The sequence below is a fragment of the Anabas testudineus genome, chromosome 1 (genome assembly GCF_900324465.2).
Source record: "Anabas testudineus chromosome 1, fAnaTes1.2, whole genome shotgun sequence".
Taxonomy (NCBI): domain Eukaryota; kingdom Metazoa; phylum Chordata; class Actinopteri; order Anabantiformes; family Anabantidae; genus Anabas; species Anabas testudineus.
The window spans coordinates 27,061,084-27,088,848 of record NC_046610.1 but is presented as its reverse complement, the minus strand read 5'-3'; the positions used below and the strand labels follow the sequence as shown (position 1 = coordinate 27,088,848).

Sequence of the window (27,765 nt, the reverse complement as noted above, 5' to 3'; positions counted from 1 at the left end):
GACACAGAACATGTAAATCAAACTCTCTAACCAAAGCCATTTTTTAGGTATAGTCCACCTGAACAGTTCCACCAGCTGGAAAGAAATATTTTGTAATTTGGCTTTTCAGTTCATCATTTTGTTCATGTTGAGATTAATGACTGTCTAGCTACATTGTGTCCAGGCCTCCCTGCTACTAAAGATTCAAACGGACACCGACTTTCTTGGTGAAGGCCTAAGAAGGCCTAAACACTGAAATTTGTAAACTTTGTAAACTGTAAACAGAATGCAATAAAATAATAATAATAAAAATATTAATAACAGCGACCAGTGTAAATGTAAAGATTAGAAATGTTGTTCTAGCCTGTGGCTGTGCCTCCTTGACTGTAGGGGAATAGGGAGCAGCATGTTTAGTTGACCAAGCAGTCAACAGCAGTCAGAAAGAAGCATGTATGAGCTGTGAATGGGCTGAACCCACTAATAATTATCCTACTTATTTGTCTCGGTATATACCGAGACCAAGAGATTTGTAGCACAACTTCATCCCAGTCTTCTGATTCACCCAATTGCTAACTGTTGGTAGCAGTTTAAAAATAATAGTACCTGATGCTGTAGTGCTGCCCTCTATTGACTGTACACTTTGCAGAAATAACAATGGACAAATATTAAACTATTGAACAATTCCAAATTTGTACTAGCAGATCCTAGAAAAATAATTGCTAAAATACTATAGATATATTACACAAACTAGAAACAAACATACAACCACTCATCCATATTCAGTCCACAATTTAAATGTAATTCTAAACCTGTATTTATTTATTTAGATTTTATTTTGTAAGTCATTTAGATATATCATGGTGTCACAGATATGCAAATTAGAGTATGAGGTAATCTTCTGTGTGACTTCTGCAGAGAGTTTTAGCTACTTTGCACTAAGAAAATAAAGTCTGATCAAGAGTAGCCAACATACAATATCATTAGTCACTGTTAGCAGAGCGGTCTCTTTGTTATGATGTTTGTGAATACCAGACTGGAATTCATCAATTCATTGAAAAGTATTCAATATTCATTCGTTCATTAATTCATCAAAAAAAAAAAAAAAAAAAAAAAAAAAAAGGTGTTTGGCACATACCTTTCCTAAAATCTTAGCTATGAAAGGTAATTTGGAGATTGGTCTGTAGTTTTAAAAAAGAAGCATAATCAAGTCGAGGTTTTTTAAAAGAGGTGTGCACATGGTGAGCAAGGTGAGAGGTGTGCAATTTAAAACTAATCTGGGACATACCCAACAGACAGAGATATTTTCAATATTCAGCAGAAAAGAAGGAGCAATAATAGAGATTTAGAACTTCATTAGATACAGTCCAGACAGTTTGTAGTAATCAGATAGGACATGGAAGGAAACCTCTATAGAAGTGCTTTCCATAGAAAGGTGAGAAACTTTGATCAGCGAGATATTAGGGATAATAGAAGCTCTGATAGATTGTATTTTATCATTAATATATGTTAAGAACGTCTTACACTCTGCATCACTTTCAGGTCTGAGAAGTATTTAGCTCTGGCATTCTTTGCTGCTGATTGGCTTTTAAATAGATGGTGATTAACAGGGATATTTTAAGGTATACTAGCTGGATGGAGACAAGTATTAAATATAACATATTTATGAAGAGTATAGTACAATAAATGTAAAGCAATGGGGTAAATTTGCTTATTTGTTGTTTGGACTCGATAGATAATTTCAGGGATAATTGGTTTGTGGAAACTAAGCAGTTAAGATCATACCCCATAACTGCAACATTTGCCTCTTCTACATTTCCCATCTATGTCCTAGGGTTGTAACTGTTCTCTATATCCAGAGTCTAGATTAAACCTAGGTTTTTCTAATATATTATTTTATTTTATTTTTTTTACTGTCACTATCAAATACAGCAAAAATAGAATGCCTTTTAATTCACGTTAGCATGCAAAAAAACTAAAACAGAACTTAAGAGTAGCAGTATTTGGCCATTCTAAATATTCCAAATTGCAATATAACTAGGACAAGACTTCCACACTATTAGTAATAAGGTGCAGCTGGTTAATCATGCCTGAGGGATGAGGGATGAAGTCTACAAAAGACTTAAGAGTTTACAGAAGGTACAACATTTGAGTACACTGTATAGAACAATTGTATTATGGGCTGGTTGTAATCTTGATGATTGTTACATCACTTGCACAGTCATCCAATCAAATGTCTACAAGGCACCGCCCTGTTATATATGTGTGTGTGGCCCATATCTCAGTAGCTAAAGGTACATTTAGTCTTTGAAGTTAGTTATACGAAATGTATTTATTTAATTCAATATAAAATTGCATCTACAGCTCCTGCAAGCTTCAGCAGACTGAATTAATCAAATTCAACAAAAACAGTGAATTTTGATAAGAAAGGACTGCAGCATTGAAGAGTATTGAGTATATTCTCCAAATCTACATTTTGGTTCAGACATTTTAGTGTTTTCTTTTTTTGGGATTAGCAGTTTTCAAAACACAGATGACCAATGCACTGTACTGACACTGAACACCTCACAGCATAGGGACCTACATTCCCTAGTGTTAGCTACAGCTAACAGACATGACACAGGGACATTTCATCACGCTTCAATGTTTCATCAAAGACCTGTATTAATTGGAGTAATTATGTTTTAATGCAGTACCAGTTAGAGCAATAAAACCTGGGTCAGTGTTCAAATTTTAATTAAAAAAACTATCCTTTAGTCCTGCATGGACATGTGTATGAACATTTGTGAATGTGTGTGTCTATGTGTAGAGGACAACCTAGCAGTCTTCACTGAATCCAGGTGACTAGCTTAGCAATAGTAAGCAAAAATCACATATGCCAGTTCTGCAGCTGCAAAGATCTGTGCCAGCAGCAACCAGTTAGCCATCAGTTATCTTTAAATGTATTTCATTAATGTTCTAAAGAGCTCTGAACTGGTATGGGCAATGTAGTTATATGCTAGGGAGCCAATGCGTTCTGAAAATAAATAAATAAACTCTGCAGTGGTCCATGGATTTTAGGGGAAAATATACTGCTGCTCAGATCACTGCAGATGATTCTGTTATAGAAGCAAATGAGGGTAGCAAGAGAAAAGGCAGCTGAAAAAGTCAGGAGGGTTTGGGATATACAAGTTTAGATGACAGGATGACTGTGGTTGTGGTAGTAACTCTTGTCTTTGACCAAGCAGCTGTTAGCAATGATTTCATGCTAACCTTTGGTATTGCCTCAACTTTAGACTAGAACCTAGAACTCTAGAACCTTAAGTAATACCATAAAAGTGCCATGAACAAGGTACTGATCACAATTTCAGTTTAATGGAAAAAATGGAAAAAGGCTTTAAGTCGACAAACAGTTCTTAACAATACCACATTCAATTTTGTGTGTTTATTTGTAAAACGAGTAAAATATTTTTTTCACTGTATTTTAAGTTTGTTGTTCTTCAGTCCAGACTGACATGACCTGACATGTTTCCTAATGTGGCAGGCCTATGGACATGATAAAGAGCCCTCCCACATTATTAAAGTCCCAGTTAAAAAAACAAAACAAACAGCAACAAACGTTTGGCTTTTTTATGTGGAAGGACTAGTTCAAGTTAAAGGGTGGTCTGCTGAGTTTAAATTTTGTGCTGCTATGCTGCTCCTCTTGATGCTACTAACAAGGGGGACAAACAAAGGTGAGGTTAACAACGAGGATATCACATTGCAGTGCAGTGCAGAGTTTGATTTGCTTATTCCTAGATACTGTTCTCTGCTTGTGACAAACATAACTTCTTAGCAGCCTATAGTGTATCTTGCTTAATACCTTAAGTAAACTTAGAAATGCTTAGGTTACTTTCTTGACAATGCATATCAAAGGCATCTCTCTATCCTAAAGGGCATCAGATAGAAGTGAGTAAACTATTTTCAGCCTCCACAATATCTTGTGATGGTCGGCCTTGGTTCATGTGAGTCACTAACTGTTTACTGGTGTGAGGCATTTAAAGTCAAAGCTGTTTTCTGCTGTCAACATTTCATGCAGCAGCGAATGACATTAGTGGTTGCCATTGTTTGAGGTAGCATTCTACGGTTACAGATTGGCAATGTGAACTGTGTGTATTTGTGTGTCAGGGCAAACACACAATGAAAGACTTGACTGTTAAACAAACACACAGACAAGATGAATTTTTTACTCTAACACACACAAAAAGAGAAGCTAAACACAAACTACTGACTATTGGTGAGACCACCAAGCTAGTGCTTGGTTTGGCTGCGGTTACTGACATCACATGCCTTTGCAGCATACACACACAGACATAAATACACAGTTCTCATGTCATTACCTGCATTACCAGGCCATTCTCATACCCAGAACATCAGAAAATAATGCTGTCAAGTCCTTTGGCACCTAATTTTAATGCTAAAGATACCTTTGCTTTGGTATGGGATGCATCGGGATGTTAAAGGGTGGTTTGCTGAGTTTAAATTTTGTGCTGCTATGCTGCTCCTCTTTATGCTACTAACAAGGGGGGCAACCAAAGGTGAGGTTAACAATGAGGATATCACATTGCAGTGCAGTTCGGAGTTTGATTTGCTTATTCCTAGATACTGTTCTCTGCTTGTGACAAACATAACTTCTTAGCAGCCTATAGTGTATCTTCCTTAATACCTTAAGTAAACTTAGAAATGCTTAGGTTCCTTTACTTAGGTATGGGATGCATCAGGATGTCAGTTGAGTTCCATATTATCCCTGTGTGTCAATTTCACTTAGCAATGACCCATCCAACTATCCTCTAAAATAGAGCAATGCAATGAGTTAGCAGCCTTGTGTGCTTCAACTTTTTTTTTTTTTTAATATAGCCTCTTCTCTTTTTGCAAGTTGTTGAAGTATAAAGAGAGATTCAGAAGAGTTTCATGTCGTTCACTCTAGACATTGAAGCCATGAGCGGGCAACTTTCTCTAGACATTGAAGCAAGAGTGAGTGACGTTGAATCCTATTTAAAATTCCTGTCTAAGTATAAACGTAAATACAATATACAACATAATAATTCACACAGGAGTTAATGATGTCGGATTACGCCATTCAGAAGTCACTAAAATTAACTCTAGATTCTACTTCTTCTAAATTACTTATTCAATTCAATTCAATTCAATTCAATTCAATTGTATTTGTATAGCGCCAAATCACAACAGAAGTCATCTCAAGGCACTTTACAGTGTATAGTTTAAGACCTTACAAAATATAACTGTATTCTATATAGAAAACCTAACGACCCCACTTGAGCACTCAAGTGGGGTTCTTCTGTGTAGATCATGCTGAGTTGATTTCAATAATTAATTCTTGAATTAATTGTAATTCACTATTAATAGGATTTCCTAATAACTCATTAAAGAGCCTTCAGTTAATGCAAAATGCTGCAGCCAGAGTCCTGATTGGAATTGTTATACTGGACTGCCTGCTGCCTAACACAGCATGTAATCACCCATATGAGGATGGGTTCCCTGTTGAGTCTGGTTCCTCTCAAGGTTTCTTCCTGTTGCCTTCTCAGGGAGTTTTTCCTTGCCACCGTCGCCCTCAGCTTGCTCATCAGGGACAATCAGGGGCAATCTGATTATTATGATTCATACACATTCACTGTTCATGTACTGTTCTTTGGTTGTGTAAAGCTGCAGCTGCAGCTTTGTGCCAATGTCAATTGTAAAAAGCGCTATACAACTAAAATTGAATTGAATTGAATTGAATTGAATTGAATTGAATTGAATTGAATTGAATTGAATTGAATTAGCAAGAGAGATCATATTTCTCCCACGTTACCTTCTCTCCATTGGCTCTCTGTAAAGTGCATAATAAAGTTTTAAACACTTGAATTTTAAAACACTCGTCACATATAAAGCATTTAATAATCAAGCTCCATGATATCTTATAGACGTCATAGTTCCATATTATCCAAGCAGAACAAAGTGCCTGCTGTTGCCAAATCACAACAGTCTTCTGTTGTGATTTGGTGCTTTCTTGGTCGTATTGTCTCCTTTTGTTTTGTTCAACTGCTGAATTCTGAGTGCTCTTTAGCATGATGATTTGGAGGTGCTTGATTAAGTTTGTTTTGTTTTTGTATTTTTCAGCACTACCACCACTTGCAACATCTTATTTGCACATATTACATTAGATGTTGAACTTAGCAGCACAAAGCGTGAAATAACGTACCTGCATGCAGCTTATTCTTGGCTCTCATGTTGTTGTAGTAAGTCAGATCTACTGGCACGTTGCACATGCTGCTGACACATGACATAGCATGCATCGCAAAACCAGAATTAAAGTTCCCCATGGCCCCTTGTATCACTCTATTTAGATCAACAATAGTATTTGATACTATTGTTCTTTAGGCAAGTTCTTTCAGTACATCCCTATTGGACATCCATGGTTTCTGATATTTGAATATAATATGTAAATTATGTCAAAATGTCATTATTATAGTCTCTAAGGAGCTAAAGTTACATTACAATTACCAGTGCACAAAGTCATAGATGCTTGTGAGCTGCTAAATAATTCTTACATACAGTGCATTTTATTGCAGTGTCTTACATGGTTTATATAATGTCTTAAAAGGCATGTTGGATTCTCTCTCTTTGATGTGCTGTGTTGAGTATGTGACAGGTATAGTGACAGATATAGCAGAGCTGACAGTTTGCACTGTAAATAGGAGCAGACTGTGACTGTTTGTGGCTCTCTCAGTGCTGTCAGTCACCTACCCGACACTTGCATCTAAGACAAAAAAAGAGATAGAGAGAGAGAGAGAGAAAGAGAAAGAAAGAAAAGGTGGTCAGGAGGTCTTTTCTGTCTCCATACAGTTACAATCTGTGGACCAAAATAAGCCCAGAGTAGAAGAGAAATCAGATTACTCTTTAGCTGCATGTATAATTGTAACCAGGTCTCTTTACTGCATGTAAACTTGTTCCCCAATACAAACCTGGTTTCTCTCAGTAAGCTGGTTACTTGAGTGTATGCATACACACTGTGTTTCATAAGGTCCCAACCCCCAAATAACAAACAATAAAGACCATAAATCTAGTTCTGAACTAAAACGTGGATTTGAGAATTGTTACATCACTACTAAGAATCAATTACTTCAATATGAGCTTTTTGTGACAAATGTTTAGTTACTTCCGGCAGGATTTACTCTCAATCACCTTGGTTTACCCATGTGAGTTCATTTACTGCTGATGATGGCCAAAGACATCACCAAAACCATGTAATGACTGAGCTACCCATCACTCCTCGTGTCTTCAATATTATAAGCTTTGTCTGGTTGTAATAGACCCTGATTGCTGTTGAACTTCTGTGAGAAAATGCATAACTTTCATAGTCATAGGTGTGTTATTTTGTGTGTGTGTGGGAGTGTGCTGGCAAGAATACTCACAATACAGTATAGATTTCTGCAGTTAGTTGTTAATCAAAATAACAGATCATTAGAAACTATAATTCTATCACATATTTATCCTACAGGGGTGGTTTAGTACTGAATGTTGATATGTTTATTTAAAAATTAAAAATTAATGTATAAAGTTGTTAGAGTCTGATTCAAATTATGAGCAGTAAGGAGACTGTAAACTAATTGTTCTGCTGCTTCTCCATGGCTCTTTGGATTGCAAGGTTGGCCTGTTTGACTTCTATACCAATACCCAGGGGTACCTTTAGCATTGGTATAGAGAACCAAGTAGGAAGTATCATTCTAAGGTGCATGGGTATGTCAATTGATTGTGTGCAACATTGTCTGTTGTAACAGACCATCATTATGTAACATCATTATGTTACTCTGTGGAATTAAATAATCAAAATGTGTTGGGAAAGAAGGGATTGTGAGTTCTAACACTGGAGAGGTTCTGAAAATGCTTCCTGCTCACAGATGAAATACATCACATCAATAATATAACACAGATTTAAGTGTTGTGAGCTGCTTGCTGTGATGGATGACTGACCTTGAGGTTCAAACTTCTGGAACATTGATTTTCATGGTTTACTGAAATTAGCTATGTGACTGTTTCCATGTTCGGATATTAATCTAAAATCTCATATTATGTGTTTCAAAACTACAGCAATTTAGGGCAGGGGGGGACGCCTTGCAGCTAACAATCATATTGTTTGTGTCAAACTGATTGTTTATTTAATATAGTACAATGACATATATTTGATTGTATTGAAGGGAAGAGATTAACAGCATAGGAAGTGAGATAATATTCACATGCACTCCCATGAATTCAAAGAATACTTTGCGAAATTTAAGCACGTCTTACATTTACATTTAGTCATTTGGTAGATGCTTTTAACCAAAGTGAGGAACAAGGCAAGCAAATAAAATCTAAGTCAAGGAGAAAAAACATCTAAGCAAAGTGCTATCAAAAAATTGTTTCTGTTTCATGAGATGCAAGTACAGTAGAGCAGAAAAAAAAATTTTGTTTTGTTTTTTAAGCCTGTATTGAATCTTGCTGTATGTTGTTATATACTGTAATATATATATTGCTGTGTGTTCAGATATACTGTAAATAAAATTTTTCCATTGATCCCTATAGATATATATATTGACTAAAGAAGCAGTACATGTTCACTCAAGTTACACTAGTTGTTCCTGTATTAACTTGACCTTGAACTTTTTTCAGTCCATACCTATGTCGCACCTTCCAGGATGTATCCAATCATGTATATATTTCTCACCAATTTGCATGTTAACACATTGGTGTTAACATGCAAAATTCTGAGGCCTGGTTTGTAGAACCACTCTGTGCAGGAAAGTGAATCAGTCCATATATGGGTATAGCAGGAAGCCCCTGGGGAGCAGAGCAGCAGGCGTTGGTCCAAGTTAAAGAGAGAGAGAGGGAGAAACAAACAAACTGGGCCAGACCTGGCAGGAATCATGACAGTTGCTTTCTGTGTGAACTGGAACACCTCAAGCAGAAAGGTTAAATTATAAAATGATATGATGAATAAATAATAAAAAGAATTTGCTTTATTAGAATTAAACAATTCATCCCACATTTTCTTGTTTTCCCTCTTTAAGAGCTGCAAAATACAAGTCAAATTCATGTCAGCTCAGGGCAGCCACTTGTGATAAATAAAACTAAAACCAAAACCCAATGCAATGCTTTCTTTGTGCCAACAACAGGTTTTTGGGTGTGCAGTAAGCAGATGTGTAATATAGTACCAATACATTGCATACAGATAGGTATAAATACCATAGAACTGTTATGGCAGGGGTGTCAAACTCAATTGCACAGGGGGCCAAAATCCAAACACACTTTAGGTCACGGGCCAAACAGGATAAACATTTATTGAACACACTGAAACTTTTAAAACTTAACTTTTTTTTAACATAAACCTTAAATAACTTATACAATTTTGCTCTCTATAAAAATATATCCTGTCTAAATTATACAAGTTAGAAATAAAGTAAACATTAAAAGAACAAACATTTAAATTTCTTTAATCTTGTGTCATTTTATATAAAAAATAAACTTAAATTTTAAATATCCCAAAAGATTTCACTCTCCATAAAAATATATCCTGTCAAAATTATACAAATTCAAAATGTGAACATGCTGCATAACAAAACCTGGAAATATAAATAAAATTTGTGCTTTTCAGCAATAACAAGTCAAATCATTCAGTTGTCTTTGCTCTTATGTCATTTTATCAGAGCTGCATCTGTTTTTGTCAACAAGCTCGTTTATATTTGGTGTGAGGTTCTGTGTTGTGGAGATTCTCAGGATGGACTGTAGGTTCTCACCAGTGAGACGACTCCTGTGTGCTGTTTTGTTAGTCTTCATCACTGAGAACAGCTTCTCACTAAGATTTGTGCTACTAAATATAAACAAGGTTTGAGCCGCATGTGGACGGAGCTGGGACATTTCTGCGGGAATGGAGTGAATAAACTGTGCGGGTCCTGCGGTGTCCTACTTTACCTTCAGTCATTAAACTGCAGCTCAATCAGCTGAATCTGTACAGGTGCAGTTTCCACATGGACGGTAAAATTATTTTCTTGTTCATCAAAGTCACCAAAGCTCCGTGGGTTCAGCTCAGTTTATCAGCAAAGTGCGTATTTGGGAACACCGTTGTAACGTTATGGTTCAACATTACTTGGCATCGTGAGGACTAGCTTCATAATAACTAGCAGCATCATAAACTAGACTTGATTAACGTGGAATGTGTTCGACAAGGCAGCTGAAGCGCTGCATTATGGGATCTGTACTTTATTGTGTTACCAGCGCTTCATTTCGCCGGGCCATTGATAACAATAATATAGAAATGATCTCGCGGGCCGGATATAATTACACGCCGGGCCGGATGTGGCCCGCGGGCCGTGAGTTTGACACATATGTGTTATGGGGAGTTAAGATGCATAACATGTAGATAAACCTTCAGGTATTTGTTCATTATTTTCATAATGTATAGACTTTCAATATGATGATATGATGCCTTGAGACCTGTAGTTTAGTTTATTTCACCTGGCATGGATAATTCTAGGATCAGTACTTTTAGTGTTTCACCTTCTTTTTAAATCACAAATTTTACCTGATAAACATTACTACATACATATTTATGAATTAATTACTAGTAAGTAACATGACTTTTACACCATAAACATTTTTGAAGAAAATGAAAAATGGAGTATATAGTTTTACTAACTTGAATGGATCCATTCAAGTAACAAACTCAATAGTTCAGACATTGTGTGGTGGTCTATTGCAGTGTTTAATCATTATGATTCAGAATGAACTTTTACAGATTTTGATATGATCAACCTGTTTTTCTGTAAATAAGAGCTGTCTGTTCATCTAATCTTTGCTGACCATATTTGACCTGATAATAAAAGCATTTCCATTTATACTACAGTTAAGTAACTAGAAAGACAAATTTAAGAAACCTATATGTTCTTCTGAACAATTTCTTACAACACACCATCACTTATAGAAACATAAAAACATCTCCGGCAATAACCCTGTAACACTATAACGTTCTCTGCACCTACAACTTATTTTATACACTGCCTGTCCAAATCAAATTCACTACCTGGATATAACTAAGCAAATAGATAAGAGCCTCCTATTGGATAATTACTGCATGGATGATTTTTTTATTTTTGGCAAAAAGTTATTTAACCCTAACTGATGCAGTGAGTAGCTTCTCATTTCTTAAAGAACCATGTCGAAAGACACATCCTGTGGTTGTGGAAATTATGTTAACCTGTTTCAGAAGGGTTAAATTATTGGCATGCATCAAACAAAGAAAATATCTAAGGAGACTGATGAAACTGGGTTAAGAACTGTCCAAGGAAGACGGTCATGTGTTCTGAGGAGTCCAGATTTGCCCTGTTCTAGAGTGATGGACGCATCAAGGTAAGAAGAGAGGCAGGTGAAGTAATGCACCTATCATGTCTAGTGCCTACTGTACAAGGCAGTACTATGATCTGGGGTTGCTGCAGTTGGTCAGGTCTAGGTTATGGGCCCAACCAACAAGGTCAGCTGACTACCTGAATGAACTGAATGACCAGGTTATTCCATCAATGGAATTCTTTTCCGCTGATTGCACGGCATATTGCAAGACGACAATGCTAGAATTTATTGGGCTAGAATTTTGAAAGAGTGGTTAAGGGAGCATGACACATCATTTTAATTAATGGATTGGCCACCACAGAGTCCAGACCTTAATCCCATTGAGAATGTTTGCAAGATGCTGGAGAAGAATTTGCGGAGCCACCTGACTCTCCCATCAGCAACACAAGATTTTGGCAAAAATAATGCAAATCTGGACAAGAATAAATGTTGTGACATTGCAGAACCTTATCAAAACAACGCCACGGCAAAATTGTGCCGTAATCAAAGCTAAAGGTGGTCCAACGAAATATTAGTTATTATTATAGTGTTTGACAGGCCATATACGTATTTTGTATAAAACTTACACTGTGAAATACCATGCATATTTGATATATATTGTACATACAATGACCACTGCACATAAAAAGCCCACTGCAGGTATTCTGTATTTTACAGCAATATTATTAATATGCATTAGGCTTGGTGAGGTTGAGCCTTAAAGATGCAGGTCTTATGACTACCTTTTTCTTTTATACAGACTATTAATATTGAAAAAGGTTTACCTTGGGCTACTCTTAACAAAGTTGTAAAGCAGTAACGTTCAAGTACTGAGGAATTAGTGCTATGTTGTTTTTATAAGGATATCATGTTATCATTTCATGCATTATTTCATCTGTACGGTTTCAATGCTTGTTTGCAATTCAAAGAAGGATTTGTAAAAAAAACGTGTGTCCAGTATGACGAACCACAAGAATTTACTAGACAGCGGGATCAGCTTTCTTCTTTCACAGTTTTCACGCTTCAGTCTGCTCCCCCAGAGCCTGTGTGTGTGTGTGTGTGTGTGTGTGTGTGTGGGGGGGGGGGGGTGTCAGCTGAAGTTATGAACTGTCAGGTGCTCTGATTAATGTGTTAGTTAAAATTGTTAAATAAAATCTTCTTCTTCTTCTCTTTCGGCTTTTCCCATCAGGGGTCGCCACAGCGAATTATCCTTTTCCACCTCACTCTATCATGAACATCTTCTACCCTCACACCAGCCAACCTCATGTCCTCTGTTATAACATCCATATATCTCCTCTTTGGCCGTCCTCTTGTCCTCCTGCCTGGCAGCTCCATCTCCAACATCCTTCTACCAATATACTCACTATCCCTCCTCTGAACATGTCCAAACCACCTCAGTCTGGCCTCTCTGACTTTGTTGCTAACACATGCAACGTGAGCCGTCCCTCTGATGTACTCGTTCCTTATTCTGTCTAACCTGGTCACTCCTAAGGAGAACCTCAACATCTTCATCTCTGCTACCTCCATCTCAGCCTCTTGTCTCTTTCTCACTGCTACCGTCTCTAACCCATAGAGCAGAGCTGGTCTCACCACTGTCTTGTACACCTTTCCTTTGAGTCTTGCTCACACCCTTCTGTCACACAACACTCCTGACACTTTTCTCCACCCGCTCCAACCTGCCTGCACTCTCCTCTTCACCTCTTTTCCACACTCTCCATCACACTGAACTGTTGACCCCAAGTACTTAAACTCCTGCACCTTCTTCACCTCAGCCCCCTGTAACCTAACATTTCTACCTTGATCCCTCTCATTCAGACACATGTATTCTGTCTTACTACGACTGACCTTCATGCCTCTTCTTTCCAGAGCAAACCTCCACCTCTCTAGCTGTTCCTCTACCTGCTCTCTACTCCCACTGCAAATCACAATGTCATCCGCAAACATCATTGTCCAGGGAGATTCCTGTCTGACCTCATCTGTCAGCCTGTCCATCAACATAGCAAACAAGAAGGGACTCAAAGCTGATCCTTGGTGTAGTCCCACCTCCACCTTCACCTCCTCTGTCTGACCTACATCACATCTCATCACCGTCAAACTTCTCTCATACATGTCCTGAACTAGTCTGACGTACTTCTCTGCCACTCCCGACAGCCTCATACAGTACCACAGCTCTTCCCTTGGCACCCTGTCATACGCCTTCTCTAAATCTACAAAGACACAATGCAGCTCCTTCTAACCATCTCTGTACTTTTCCATCAACATTCTCAAAGCAATAATGGCATCAGTGGTGCTCTTACGGGGCATGAAACCATACTGCTGCTCACAAATCTCCACCTTCTTCCTAAGCCTGGCTTCCACTACTCTTTCCCACAGCTTCATTGTGTGGCTCATCAACTTTATTCCTCTGTAGTTGCTGCAGTTCTGCGTGTCACCCTTGTTCTTAAAGATCTGAACCAGAACGCTTCTCCTCCATTCCTCAGGCATCTTCTCACTCTCTAGAATCCTATTTAACAAACTGGTTAAAAACTCCACTGCTGTCTCTCCTAAGCACTTCCACACCTCCACAGGTACGTCATCAGGACCAACAGCCTTTCCACTCTTCATCCTTTTCAAAGCCTTCCTAACCTCATCCTTTCCAATCTCTGCTATTTCCTGCTCCACAACATCCATATCTTCCTCCCTTCTTTCCCTGTCATTTTCCTCGTTCATCAGCTCCTCAAAATACTCCTTCCATCTTTTCTGCACACTCTCCTGGGTTGTTAGCACCTTTCCATCTCTGTCCTTAATCACCCTTACCTGTTGCACATCCTTCCCATCTCTATCTCTCTGTCTGGCTAGCCTGTACAAGTCCTTCTCTCCTTTCTTTGTGTCTAACCTGTCATACAGCTCATCATAAGCTTTCTGTTTGGCCTTTGCCACCTCCCTCTTCACTCTACGCTGCGCTTCCTTGTACTCCTGTCTACTTTCCTCAGTCCTTTCTACATCCCACTTCCTTCTAGCCAACCTCTTCCTCTGGACACATTCCTGTACTTCCTCATTCCACCACCAAGTGTCTTTACCTTCTTTCCTCTTTCCAGATGACACACCTAGCACCTTCCTACCTGTTTCCCTGATAACCTCTGCTGTAGTTTCCCAGTCATCTGGAAGCTCATCCTGACCACCCAGAACCTGTCTCAACTTCTGTCTGAATTCCTCACAAGTTTCTTCATTCTTTAACTTCCACCACTTGGTCTTCTTTTCTGTCTTCCCTCTCTTCTTCTTCCTGACCTCCAGAGTCATCTTACACACCACCATGCGGTGCTGTCTGGCTACACTCTCTCCTACCACCACTTTGCAGTCACTAACCTCTCTCAAATGACCTCATCGACATAGGATGTAGTCCACCTGCGTACTCCTACCTCCACTTCTGTATGTCACTCTATGTTCCTCTCGCTTCTGGAAGTAGGTGTTGACTACAGCCATTTCCATCCTCTTAGCAAAGTCCACCACCATCTGTCCTTCCAGGTTTCCTTTCCTACACACCAAACCTGCCCATCACCTCCTCATCACCTCTGTTACCCTCACCAACATGCCCATTGAAGTCTGCTCCAACAACAACTCTCTCTCCTCTGGGGATACTCTCTATGACCTCATCAAACTCACTCCAGAATCTCTCCTTCTCTTCTAACTCACAGCCAACCTGTGGCGCATACCCACTGACTACATTCATCATCACCCCTTCAATTTCTAGCTTTAGGCTCATCACCCTGTCTGAGACTCTTTTCACCTCTAGAACATTGTTCACAAACTCCGCCTTCAGGATCACTCCTACCCCGTTTCTCTTCCTATCCACACCATGGTAGAACAGTTTGTATCCTCCTCCGATACTACGTGCCTTGCTGCCCTTCCACCTTGTCTCCTGCACACACAGAACATCTACCTTCCTTCTCTCCATCATGTCTGCCAGCTCTCTGCCTTTCCCTGTCATCGTGCCAACGTTAAGAGTCCCTATTCTAAAACCTATGCTCCTGCCTTTTCCCTTCTCTCTCTGACCACGAACCCTTCTGCCTCCCCTCTTTCTTCGACCAACAGTAGTCAAATTTCCACCGGCACCCTGTAGGTTAACAGCACCGGTGGCGGTCGTTGTTAACCCGGGCCTGAACCGATCCGGTATGAAAGTGTTATTGATGATTCGCATGGTTATTTTGGCCATTTTTACGCCGGATGCCCTTCCTGACGCAACCCTCTCATTTATCCGGGCTTGGGACCGGCACAGAAGTAACTGGCTTTCAACCCCTGTGGCTAGATTAAAATTGTTAAATAAAATAAAGTTCAATTATTTATTGTATTGTATTTAGAATTCGTAATTAGCCTAACACACAGTAAAATATGTGAAATGCAGCTGCATTGATGAAAACTGCCCCTCTGGCACCATTGTGCTTTTTCCCAGTGAAAGCATTAGGAAGCTACACCTGCACTTATGTACCTGTTGAGGTGATCAACCTCAGTCTACAAGTGGGCAACAGAGACTACTGAATGCCCAGAGCACTTCCATGACCACAGTAAACTCTGAAAGATGGGTTATTTCTGCTGTTTTATGCAACATCCCTAGTGGTAGTGCTCACGTCGCATCTCACGCTTGCATAGTAATAGGATTTTTTTCAATAATACTAATAATAGAACCATTTTTAGGGCCTGTGAGTGTATAATGTTAATAACTTCACAGCATCTAAAAATACACGTTAAAAAGGATAAAGTGTCATTTGGGGCGGCAGTAGCTTAGGTGGTAGAGCAGTTGTCTACGAACCCCAGGGTGAGTGGTTTGATTCCCGGTTCCTCCTGGCTGGACAAGATGCCAAAACCCTGTAGTAGCACTGACATATAGTCTGGCAGCTGTCCAGTTGCATTTTGCCAAGGGAATCAATAAAGTATTCATTATTATTATTGTTCATGCTTTACCATTTAGAAGTTTGGATACATCTTCCAATTTAGTGTTTTTTCTTTATTTAGTGTTTTTTTTTCCAACATTTTACATCAATAATAGAGACACTGGAATTATTACGGAACAAATATGGAATTATGTAATCAATAAAAACTCTCTATACATAGTATTTTATTAGCTTCTTCAAAAATATAATACATAGTCCTTCTACTTTGATGACAAGGCAGTCTGTGAATTGAAAACTGTTCCAGGTGACTACCTTGTGAATCTGATGAGAGAATGCCATATGTTTGCCATAGCTAAATGTAGCTACTTTAGACAATCTAAAATATAAAACATACACTGGTCACACTTTTTTTCGTTGTCACCCGATAATCTAGTGCATGTTATTTCATAGTTTTGATGTTTTCAGTAATAATGTACATTCTTGAAAATAATAAAAATAAAAAAGAGGATATTATGTAGGTGTAACTATTTACAAAAATGTATGTTATTGCACTGAACCCATCTATGCTAACTCCGGCAATACACATTGCTGTCACCTTGTGGCCTTCATTATTCTGTGTACTTATAATCTACACTATTTTGCTGATGAAATCACATGTATGTTGAAATTATGTATTATATGTTTATAAAAGTACCTCTACCTACATGAGTTACTGGATCAGTAAATTAGAAATACATCCCCAGGATTATGGAAGTGGTAATCTATCGATTTACATAATCTACGAGGGCCATTCATGCCACTCATGCCTGTGACACATTTTAATTCAATTAAATTCAGTTTTATTTGTATAGCGCCGATTCAAGATAAAGATAAAGATAAAGATAAACTTTATTGTCATTGCAACATCGTACAACGAGATTAAGGTGCCAACCAGTCTGTGCCATATATATATAGAATGAAAAGGAATAAAAAAACAAACAAAAAACAGAATAAATAATCAGAGACAGTCAAAAGACAAAATAAGACACAAACAACCCTTCAAGTAATCAAAGAAGATCACATCACATTGTGCTCCGGACCAGCTCTCACTCCCACAAGTGAGCATACTGTCACAGTTACAGTACTAGTGTCTATAGTCCGTTCTTTACAGTGTTTAATGTAGTTATTACTACTGGATAAAAGCTTTTCTTAAATCTGTCAGTCCTAGTTTTGATGGACCTGAACCTTCTCCCTGATGGCAACAGTTCAAAGAGAGAGTGTCCATCCCTGAGAATGGTTTGAGCTTTTTTGAGGCAGCGGGAACTGTGAAGTTCTTCTAGAGGGAGGAGAGGGGAACCGGTGATCCTCTGTGCTGTTTTGATCACTCTCTGGAGAGCTTTCCTCTGAGCTACTGTACATCTGCTGAACCACACAGACACACAGTATGTAAGGATGCTCTCAATAGAGCATCGATAAAAGGACACCAGCTGTCTCTGGTAGATGTTGTTCTTCCTAAGTACCCTTAGGAAGTGCAGTCTCTGGTGGGCCTTTCTTATCAGCTCAGAGGTGTGTACTCCCCAGGTTAAATCCTCCTCTATGTGGACCCCCAAGAAGCGGAAGTCTGACACCCTCTTAACACAGTCCCCACCAATGTACAGTGGAGGGACCTCAGTTTTCATCCTCCGGAAGTCAATGACAACCTCTTTTGTCTTGGAGGTGTTAAGGAGCAGATTGTTCCCCCTGCACCACAATGTCAGCTGTTCCACCTCGTCTCTGTAGGCAGACTCATCTCCCCGTGAGATGAGTCCCACCACTGTGGTATCATCTGCGAACTTGACGATAGTGTTGCTGTGGTGAGCCGGTGTACAGTCATAGGTGTAAAGAGTGTAGAGCAGGGGGCTCAGCACACAGCCCTGTGGGGAGCCAGTGCTGAGACTAAGGACCTTGGAGGTGTGTGGGCCCACTCTCACCCTCTGACTGCGATCAGAGAGGAAGCTCTTGATCCAAGAGCAGGTGGAGTGTGGGAGTCCTAGGTCCAACAGTTTGTTAACTAGTTTGTGGGGAAGAATTGTGTTAAATGCAGAGCTATAATCCACAAAGAGCATCCGCACATAGCTCCCCTGCTGCTCCAGGTGGGACAGTGCCGTGTGGAGGGCAGTGGCTACGGCATCCTCTGTGGATCTGTTCGCCCTGTACGCAAATTGGTGTGGGTCGAAGGAAGGTGGGAGTAGTGAAGTGATGTGACCCCTTACCAGTTTTTCGAAGCACTTCATCACCACTGGGGTGAGTGCAACTGGCCGGTAGTCATTGAGGCTGGTGATGTACGTTTTCTTGGGCAGGGGGACTATGTTGGAGGACTTCAGGCACGGTGGGACAGTAGACCGGGCCAGGGACAGGAGTCGCCTTCGGCGGCACAGAGGGTCGTCCTGTAGTTGGTCAGATGCTGGACTCCCTGCCACACCTCCCTGCTGTTGTTGCTGTCCAGGCAGCCTTCAATTTTCCTCTTGTAATCCAGTTTAGCCTTCCTGATGCCTCTCTTCAGGTTGGCTCGTGTCGAGCTGTAGAGAGCCCTGTCGCCAGACCTGAAGGCAGTGTTCCTCTCCCTCAGTAGCTGCTGGACCTCCCGGTTCATCCAGGGCTTCCTGTTAGGGTACACCCTGATGTGCTTGTCCACTGTAACAGTGTCTATGCAGTTCTTAATGTAACATAGCACACTATCTGTGAACACTTCCAGGTCTGGATATTCAAAGATGTCCCAGTTGGTCCTCTCAAAACAGTCCTGCAGCTGCTGAGTGGCATCATCAGGCCATGTTTTTACAATTTTTGAAATTGTAAGAGCAGTTTTCCTAAGGGGGGCGTATGCAGGGATTAGAAGCAGTGACACATGGTCAGACTGGCCCAGGTGAGGTAGTGGTCTGGCCCTATAGCCTAGCTTAATGTTTGTGTAGACCTTGTCCAGAGTATTTGCTTCTCTGGTGGTGCACTTGACATGCTGGTGCAGATTAGGAAGCACTGGCTTTAGGTCCGTGTGGTTAAAATCCCCTGCTATGATGTTCACAACAGAAGTTATGCCAAGGCACTTTACAGTGCAAGGTTTAAGACCTTACAGAGTATAATTATACAATACATTATGTAGAAAACCCAACAATCCCATTTGAGCAAGCTTTAGGCAACAATGGAGAGGAAAAACTACTTTTAGAGGAAGAAACCTCCAGCAGAACCAGGCTTAGTGGGATGCCTTAAAAGCAGTATATGCTGTAATCCTGTTCCCCCTGCAGTTCTGATCCCAGTCACACTGAAAGATTTTTGGCAGTTCACAACTACATTGTTGGCTGTCAGTCACACATGTGCTGCCTTAGTGTTATCAACAGCAGCTGTGTTCATATATTCAGTAACACAGTAGAAAGAAAGAAATCTAAAAAGATGCCCTAACAGTGTTGTGTAGATGATAGTACATGTAGTCATTTGGCAGACACTTTTATCAAGAGCAACTTACAAGGTACAAGGCAAAGGCAGGGTAAGCATAAGGAGGTCTTGCCTAAGGACCATTACTGGAGGTCGGCCATAGCTGGGATTCGATCCCCTGTTTGCTGTATGAAAGGCATGGATGTTAGCACTAACCTATCTAGCTGTTATGTCAAATGGCACCAAATTGTCAGCATTATTACATTATTACTGTTGATCAGCACCATGGTCTTCAGTCAGTCCATAAGTCCACAAAATGCTACTCACAGGATTCACACAAAGTACATAAAACTCCAGAAAGACATAGGGCATTTAACAAAGATCTATAATTAATCAAGTATAGATGCCAAATGTGTCCCAGAATTAGAGTCATCTTTGTCACAACGTCAGTGTAGTCTGTTAGGAAATTTATTTGACTGAGGATTTGAGATCACCAAAGACAGCATCTTCAGTGTTTTATAATTTATTCTGAAATATATCAATGCAAATTTTCAGTCATCTAGTGAGGTTATCTGGAAGTTGAGTTATGGACTTGTTAAGTTTATTATTCTACTCATCTAAGTAGGTTCTTCAGTCTGAGGAAAGCTAGTTAGAATTGTCAAATATATCTTTCACTTTGTGATGGGAAAAGGGCACCATTCGAGAGGGGGGGGTGGGCTGGGTTGCGTGAGCTAACTGAACTTCCAGATTGCCTGATTAATGTTATTTCAGTAAGGGCTCTGGTCAAAATAAAAAAACCTTAAAAAAAGCCTTAAGCATATATTAAATCACAATACTACTGTAAATAGGTTTCCTGGAACCTAAGTCCCTATTTTCTTTACAGGAGAAAAAGCAATGTAAAACAAATTAGACCCCCCCTCCCCCCATGCACCTTGTGTTACTACACACACAATACATGCAGTGAACTTTAGCAGTGCTTGTTGTTTTGCAAAATAATAAGTGTTTCTTGATCAGTCTGTTTTGAGTTGTGAGATATTTTACAGTAACAGCAGTATTCTCAGTGAAGGTGTCTCTTTTGTCTTTCAGGACTCTCCACCAAAGCCAGACATGGAGCAAAAGCTGCGTTCAGCTTCCAGTGTCGATGAACTGATGAGTCTCATCTATCCTTCATACTGGGCTGCTCTCAAGTGCAGATCTAAACTTTCTGCAGCCAAACTCTATCAGTGGCCACATTCTCGCCGACTGAGGCCACTGACCGAGAGTGAAGAGCCTATGTTTGCTGCTGCCTACCTCAACTTGGATGTGCTGAAAAGTATGTTTACACTTATGTATGCTACTTTCACCAGACTTGTACTTCTTAGATCTTAAAATCTTAAAAAAATATCTTGCTCTTGCACCTCATGAAACAGAAACATTTCTTCTTATAGCACTTTAATGTTTTTCTCCTTGACTTAGATATTTTGTTTGCTTTGTACCTCACTTGTTAATCGGTTTGGATAAAAGCTACTCCCTAATGACTAAATATAAATTCAAATAGAAATGGTATCATTTTACTTACTTTATTATTTGAACTGCTTTTCTTGCATTTCTGACCTTTTGAGGGCTTTTCATAAAATTAATTGATAAAGATTGACCCTCGACATAACACAGTTTGATTAGTTGTCAGTTTTGTAACGTTACTTCAAATATGTAACCAGAACAGGACACAGGACAAAGAATGCACAAACACAATAGGGAGGTTTTGTGTAATTCAGGGGAATTACACAAAACCTCCAAAGGGAGGGAGTATCGATGGTGATGGTGACCTGTCAGAGATCCTGGGTTGGATCTCTCAGCAAATGGTAAGCAGACTCAGCAGTGGAAAATAGAGCTGGGAAGCTGTGGCTGCTTTTAAATTGATGATGATCTATTGGTGAGGAGCTGAGGATGGGTGAGTAGGTGAGTTTGAGCTGGGCCACCAGAGCTGGGCAATAGAGTAGTGAATATGAGATGGCAGGGTGGCAGAATGGCAGCGAAACCAGAATGCATGGTGGGTCTCTCTGAAGAATATACTGAATGAGAGGCAACAGGCGAGAAGTAGTCACAACAGGCTTGCGGGCAGGCATGAAAGGAGAAAGAAGGGATCAATTCAAAATCTTTTTCATTAAAACAGTTTCCGCTTCATCCACATAACAAAATCCTAACTCTTTGCCCTCACATCCAAATGCAAGTTCAGAAGCCACAGAGTTAAATGGGGCATTTATAGAGGAGACAGAGCATCAGGCTGGGTCAGGTAGTCACAGGCAGAACGCAAACACAGGTTGTCAGTCAGGATACAAAAACCACTGGAGAGAATTCAAACAAGCTGGCATTGGGTGACCAAAACCAGACAGATGTAATAGACCCCAAATGGGATTTTTCTCAACAGGCAGCAAACACTGGGGCATAGTTGTGGTGATTTTCTGACTTTCTGTGTGGGTATGTGTGTGCAGGTATAGAGTCGGAGTGGAGGAGAACCCAGTGCATGCCCAGGGAAGTGTGTGTCGACGTGGGCAGAGAGTTTGGAGCTCCCACCAACATTTTCTATAAACCGCCCTGTGTGTCTGTGTACAGATGTGGAGGATGCTGCCACTCTGAGGACAAACAGTGCAGAAATATCTCCACAGGTTACCTCAGCAAAACTGTAAGCATTGTCACTGTGTCTTCTGTTTCTTATTCCCATGTGTGCATGTGGAATTTTTGGTGTGAAAAGTTTGGAACACTGAGAAATACAGAGGTCTACTGCAAGGTTCAAAGGCTGTTTCAGTTTTCACTTTCAACCTGTGAGGGTGATTTCAGTTTTGCAACTAAATCAATGAGAGATTCATTGTTAACAAAATTAGCAACTGTATAATAAGTAAAACTATGTAATGGGGAATATAATGAAGCTCAACTGCTTTTTGCAATGTAAGATACAGTAATTCTAACAATATAATACTGAATGCATCTCTGATGGAATACATGGCACAACTTGTTACACTGTACACTCAGAGTCTGACAGTTTGAATTTGAACATATCTATACAGATCCAGTGTTATGTGTTTACAAGGCTAGTTTTGAACAAATTGAGACAGACAAGGGTGCCAAATATTAGACAATTATGTTGGGGGAAGTCAATCTGAGATAAGAGTTGAGCAAGTACAAACTATTCAATAGGCTTTGGATGTTGGCTTGATAGAAAGGAAAGATCAGATAATGGCCATGCATCTGCACTCCATTTCATGGGAATACATCAAAGCTTTTAAGAAATTTCACATTGGAAGTGTTGGACCAGTGGACCATAAGACTGATCAACATCTCTGATATAGCTAAATAACTGACTGTTTGTGTACAGTAATGCAGTCAGAGCTAAGAACTTTATTTTGTTCAGAATAGTGTCTGAGAGGCTAGCTCTCTTTTGCAGCCCTAATCATATTCACACTTTTACACCTGGAAGCTGCCCAGTACAACCACCACCAGCTGTTGCCACAGAGGAGTTAGGAGTCCCCCTGATGGGGGATGGTAAGTGTGCCTTCTTACTCACTCCTCACATCCTACTGGGCTTAGGATTGCACTGGTGTTCTTCCAATCACAAGTTTCCCAATCCCAATCACCAGACCACAACTGCTCCACAACAGCATACAGTAATGCTGTCAGAGTGTGTTTACTTGTAGTAGCCAGGTTACAGTTGTCTTTCTTCAGTATCCGATTTCTTAACCTAATGTATGTAATGTAATATATCATGCATTTTTTATGATTTGTTTGTTTGTAGAACGTAGCTCATAGCAGTCACATTGAGAGACAATCATCCCAAATTTCTGACACTGTTTGGTCCCATACTATCTTCTGTCACAGGACTGTGCCTACAGCCATCACCCATCCAGAGTTCGCTGGCATATGTGTGTTTGTGTGAATGTTTAACTATGGCATTTAGGGTTAAACTGCAGAGAAAAGGTGTGTGTCTGTGCGTGTGTGTGTGTGTGTGTGTGTGTGTGTGTGTGTGTGTGTGTGTGTGTTCAAAGGTCCCCAAAGTGTAACTGTGGTTAAAGCAAAGAAATTACTAGCAAGTGGTTTGCTTTTTAATTAGCTTGTTATGTGGTCTGACCAGAGCAGTGTGTGCGTGTTTGCTCCCTCTCGCTCTCTCTGGAGCTCCTCTCTAGGCTGCCCTGTTCAGTGTGGAACCATAAATTACTGCTAAGAAGTTATTTGACAGGCCTTACAAGCTGCTTTATGTATGACTCTCACTGAACTAAATTCAAGTTCATTCAATCAGTTTCATGATAAAACCTGCTAGACCTGCAGAATACAGATGTAACAATTTTGCAAATGAACAGTTTGATTGAAACCTAGATTTCTATCTCTTTTTTGCTTTGTGTTTTTTTGGTGGTGAATAAGAAAAAAATATAGAAAAAGATTTTGGTTCTATTAAATGACCAACATTTTAGAACATGGTTGTGTTTGTTTTGTTTATGACATAATGTCTATCCCAATACTCTGCTGGATACCTAGTCTGTTCCCACACTGCTGACTGGGCAGTCTGCTGTCTCAGGGTTATTATCCATCTTTTGCTAATGAAACAAGCCCTGGGGCCAAGTCACAGTTCTGCCTGTCTGAAATTAAAATGTGAAAGGTGAAGGTTTGAATCATTTTTTCAGGCTCAATTTAAGAAATGTAACATCTGCATTTTAATAATGAAAAAATAAGCCAGATGACACTGATGGTGGTTCTTTAAGTATGAGTGGCAACATTATCAATGTGCTCTGGAAAATCTTTGTCCACAACATGATTATGTTTTTGGAGACTTCTGAACTGCCAGTTAGTATTACCACAAGTTCAAATACTGCAGGTAAACTGAGCGGTGTTGGGCGATGCAGAACAAACAGATATTCAGGGTTAATGTAATTTGCAGTCTTCAACCAAATTGCTGATTTGGTACAGTTTTTATGAAAAATCTGCTTGATATCAACCAGTTTGGCTTCATTACAGCTCACATTACAGAGAATCTCAGATTGCTGTGAAAGTGCTTTTGCCTTTAGAGACAAAAAATATATATATATATGTGTGAAGTTTCTGTGCTTGTGTTTTCTGAAAGGAAAATTCAATAAATAAATTTGCACTGTATAAAAATGGCATTATGACTGGCTTTTAAATAACAGACATTGACAAACATTTATTATTATTATAAACATTTACTTATGAAGAAGAGTATGACCACGTCATGTCTTCCTGCAGCTGAATGAGGAACTGACTACAAATAATTAGTACACAGCGACGGTATGGGTCAATAACATTACAGAGAATCTCAGATTGCTGTGAAAGTGCTTTTGCTTTAGAGAAGAAAAAAAAAAAAAATAGTAGCTAAATCCTCCCAGCTGGTGAATTCCTTTCCAGGTAGCCTAGTGTAGCTGTTGTTGATGGACTGGCTCGTGCACTAGTAGCTTATTGTTTCAGCTCAGCTGCTTCACTCATTTCCTGTGTTAATTTAATAAACTGCCAGTGGCACTCTGGGCTCTTTTGTTAGTTTGACTATCAAAGTTGATTAGATCAGAGGCAGAAGTCAACTGTTGCAAGAATGTGTCTACATTTTATCTATATGTGTAAATGCCTTTTTGTATATATCTTTACAAGAAAGTAGAGACGAAAACAATCAAACAAAAACAAGTCAACAAACAAAAAAACAAATAAATGCTATTTCTATTAAAGGCTAACTGGTTTCAAATGCTCTGATTACTTTGTACAGTGACCTGACTTGTGCATGTATCAGATCTCCATTGGAAGCATTTGGGTGAGATTTTAAAGAAAGAGTGCTGTGTTGTGCTGTGACAAATGACAAGTTGCAGAATGATGCATATCACCTGTGTTCAGAGACCAGTAACACATGACACATGAATTACGGTGGCAGCATAAGCAGCAGTAATCCTCCAAATAAACACCAGTAATAGTAGGAAGGACTTCTTTGCTTTAGATGAGGATGATACTTTTTCCTTCACATTATTGCTGATTTGAAGAAAGTCATTGATAAAGTCATTGAATATTTGAAATCGGGCCAGAGATAGAGATCCTCAATGGTTCTAGCTGGTTTAACACATCTCAGCCAATGTTGAGTTGTCATATAAATAAAACCATGTTAAACCCACAGCACAATGATTGACTAGCCAGTGAACAATTTAAAATATCTAGTGGCTAAAGAGCATGTACAGAGATTCGAGGAAAGTAAATATTATAAATACTTCTGTTTATCAGGTGAACACAAACACCAAGCACCTTATTAGTAGTAACAGGTACCCCCTTTTGCTTGATATAACATTTATGCCAACACAACTTGTAAAATATTAGTATTATTAACTTTTCGATTGCACACAAATGTAGGATCACATAAAGATAGTTATGATGTTCAACTGAACTACACTGGTTTTATCCACTCGCCCACAAAAGAAATACTGCAGGATTGTTGCTGGAAAAAAAAAGCTTATTTTTCTAAGGAAATCTTTATAAAGTCAGTTTAAAAACATACTATAAAAGCAGCCTTTTGTATTTTTAGAATTGGACAATAGTGTATGAATGGTTCTTAGACAACAAAATAAAAAGGTCCTTGCCAACCTTATGGTTGAGGTAAGAGAAAAGGGGGCCAAGGTTAAAGCTTCGCCTTGGCAGCAGTGACAAGGCTGTGGGTGCTGAACCACAGTCTTTTTGTGGTTTAGCAATACATTCTTTCACTCCACTAGTTTTTCCTAACTGCTGTTCTTGGCTGTAATCTCAGGCTACTGGTTTGAGTTTATATATACATACACCATGGAGTACGTCATGCACATTGTGGCAGACAAGATAGACAATTAACACTTTAACTGAATTCCAATGACAATCTGAATGTGATAAATAATGGGTTTAAAAATTGACAAATGGAAAGTTCTGTGCTTTTGCCATCTTGAAAATTTCATTGTGCTGATTTGGTTTGGCTTTGTCTTGAAGTAGCTGGCAAGTGTTGAGAGGTTTCAGCACTTAGGTAATAGAAGTTGTGCTAAACTGTATAATTTCCTATTTGACTGACTGTGTCTTTGTGTCTGTCTGGTGGTTTAGCTGTCATGGTTTTTCAGTCAGCAGTTCATGTGGCACTTTAACACCCAGGCATAATTATGTTTTCACTCTTCTATATTGTGTCTATTGTGTTCTGCTTTTGTCATTGTCGGCTGTGTTACCTTTAACATTTGATATATTAACTGTGTTATTTTTTTTACACGAGCAACAGGGTCCAGCAATAGTTATGTCAGTGTTCCAGAACCAGAAATGGCCAGATGGAAATTAAATTCATTTTGTAAATGTAAATGAATCCCTTACCGTAACACCGTCACTAGACTAAAACGTCCATCTGTACCCCCAAAAAAGCTAAACTAACAGGCAGTCTGTTTTTAAAAGATGAAACCTTTAAATTTTGAACAATTATGAACACTACCATTCAAAATGTGCGGGTTGCTTCTTGTTTTCTAATTTTACTGACAGTAGACTCATCCTTCTCCTTTTCTTGCTCCAGTTGTTGATAAGAAAAAAAACTTGGTTCTGCAGTGGCTTGTGCAGGGGTTTAGCAGTGTGTTGTTAAGTACCACTTTGGAATGGTTCCATCCTATGTTCTTCGTTCTGATGCAGGAAAATTTTGAGAAACGTTTGTAGGTGAACTTTAAAATCCAGTGGTGGTCACTGTGATCTTGAATGGAGTTCTGTCTGTGTAGGTGTGAAATGTGTGTGTATGTGTATGTGTGTGTACTCTGTAACCATGGTGAGGTCAAAAGGACTGAGGCCAGCTATAATTATATTCTCATTAGCGCAAGAGGGAGAGAGACAGTTTAAGCTTTTTAAGGGTCTGGAATGAGAGTCATTGAGACTAATTACTTTCTATTCACACTGTTCAACTCTGATTGAAGGAATGAAGTGGTTCTCAGGGTTTCTGCTCAGTTCTGGTCTGTACCATGGTCTTCTGTGAGCATCTTCATCAGTGCCAGGTGAAAGCAAAGCTCCTTATTACTCTTTGTTCTTGAAAAGTTAATCCTTCACATTCTCACTCATTATATTCAGTTTGGTGTTGATGTTGGTGTTTTAGTGCTTGATAGTTAGGGTGAATGCTGGGTATATTGGGCTCTATTAAAATGTGCTTATTTCCCCAGTGACT

General features: G+C 39.4%; 1 protein-coding gene across 2 annotated transcripts in view; it reads left to right on the top strand.

Moving 5' to 3' along the window:
* Positions 1–27,765, top strand: part of vegfc (vascular endothelial growth factor c) — a 62,476-nt gene that overhangs the window by 10,714 nt on the left and 23,997 nt on the right. For both annotated transcript variants that reach the window (XM_026360769.1, XM_026360770.1), the window contains 2 exons: positions 20,694–20,919; positions 22,079–22,269. In XM_026360769.1, coding sequence (XP_026216554.1) covers positions 20,694–20,919; positions 22,079–22,269 — 417 coding nt within the window. The remainder of the gene's footprint in view (positions 1–20,693; positions 20,920–22,078; positions 22,270–27,765) is intronic.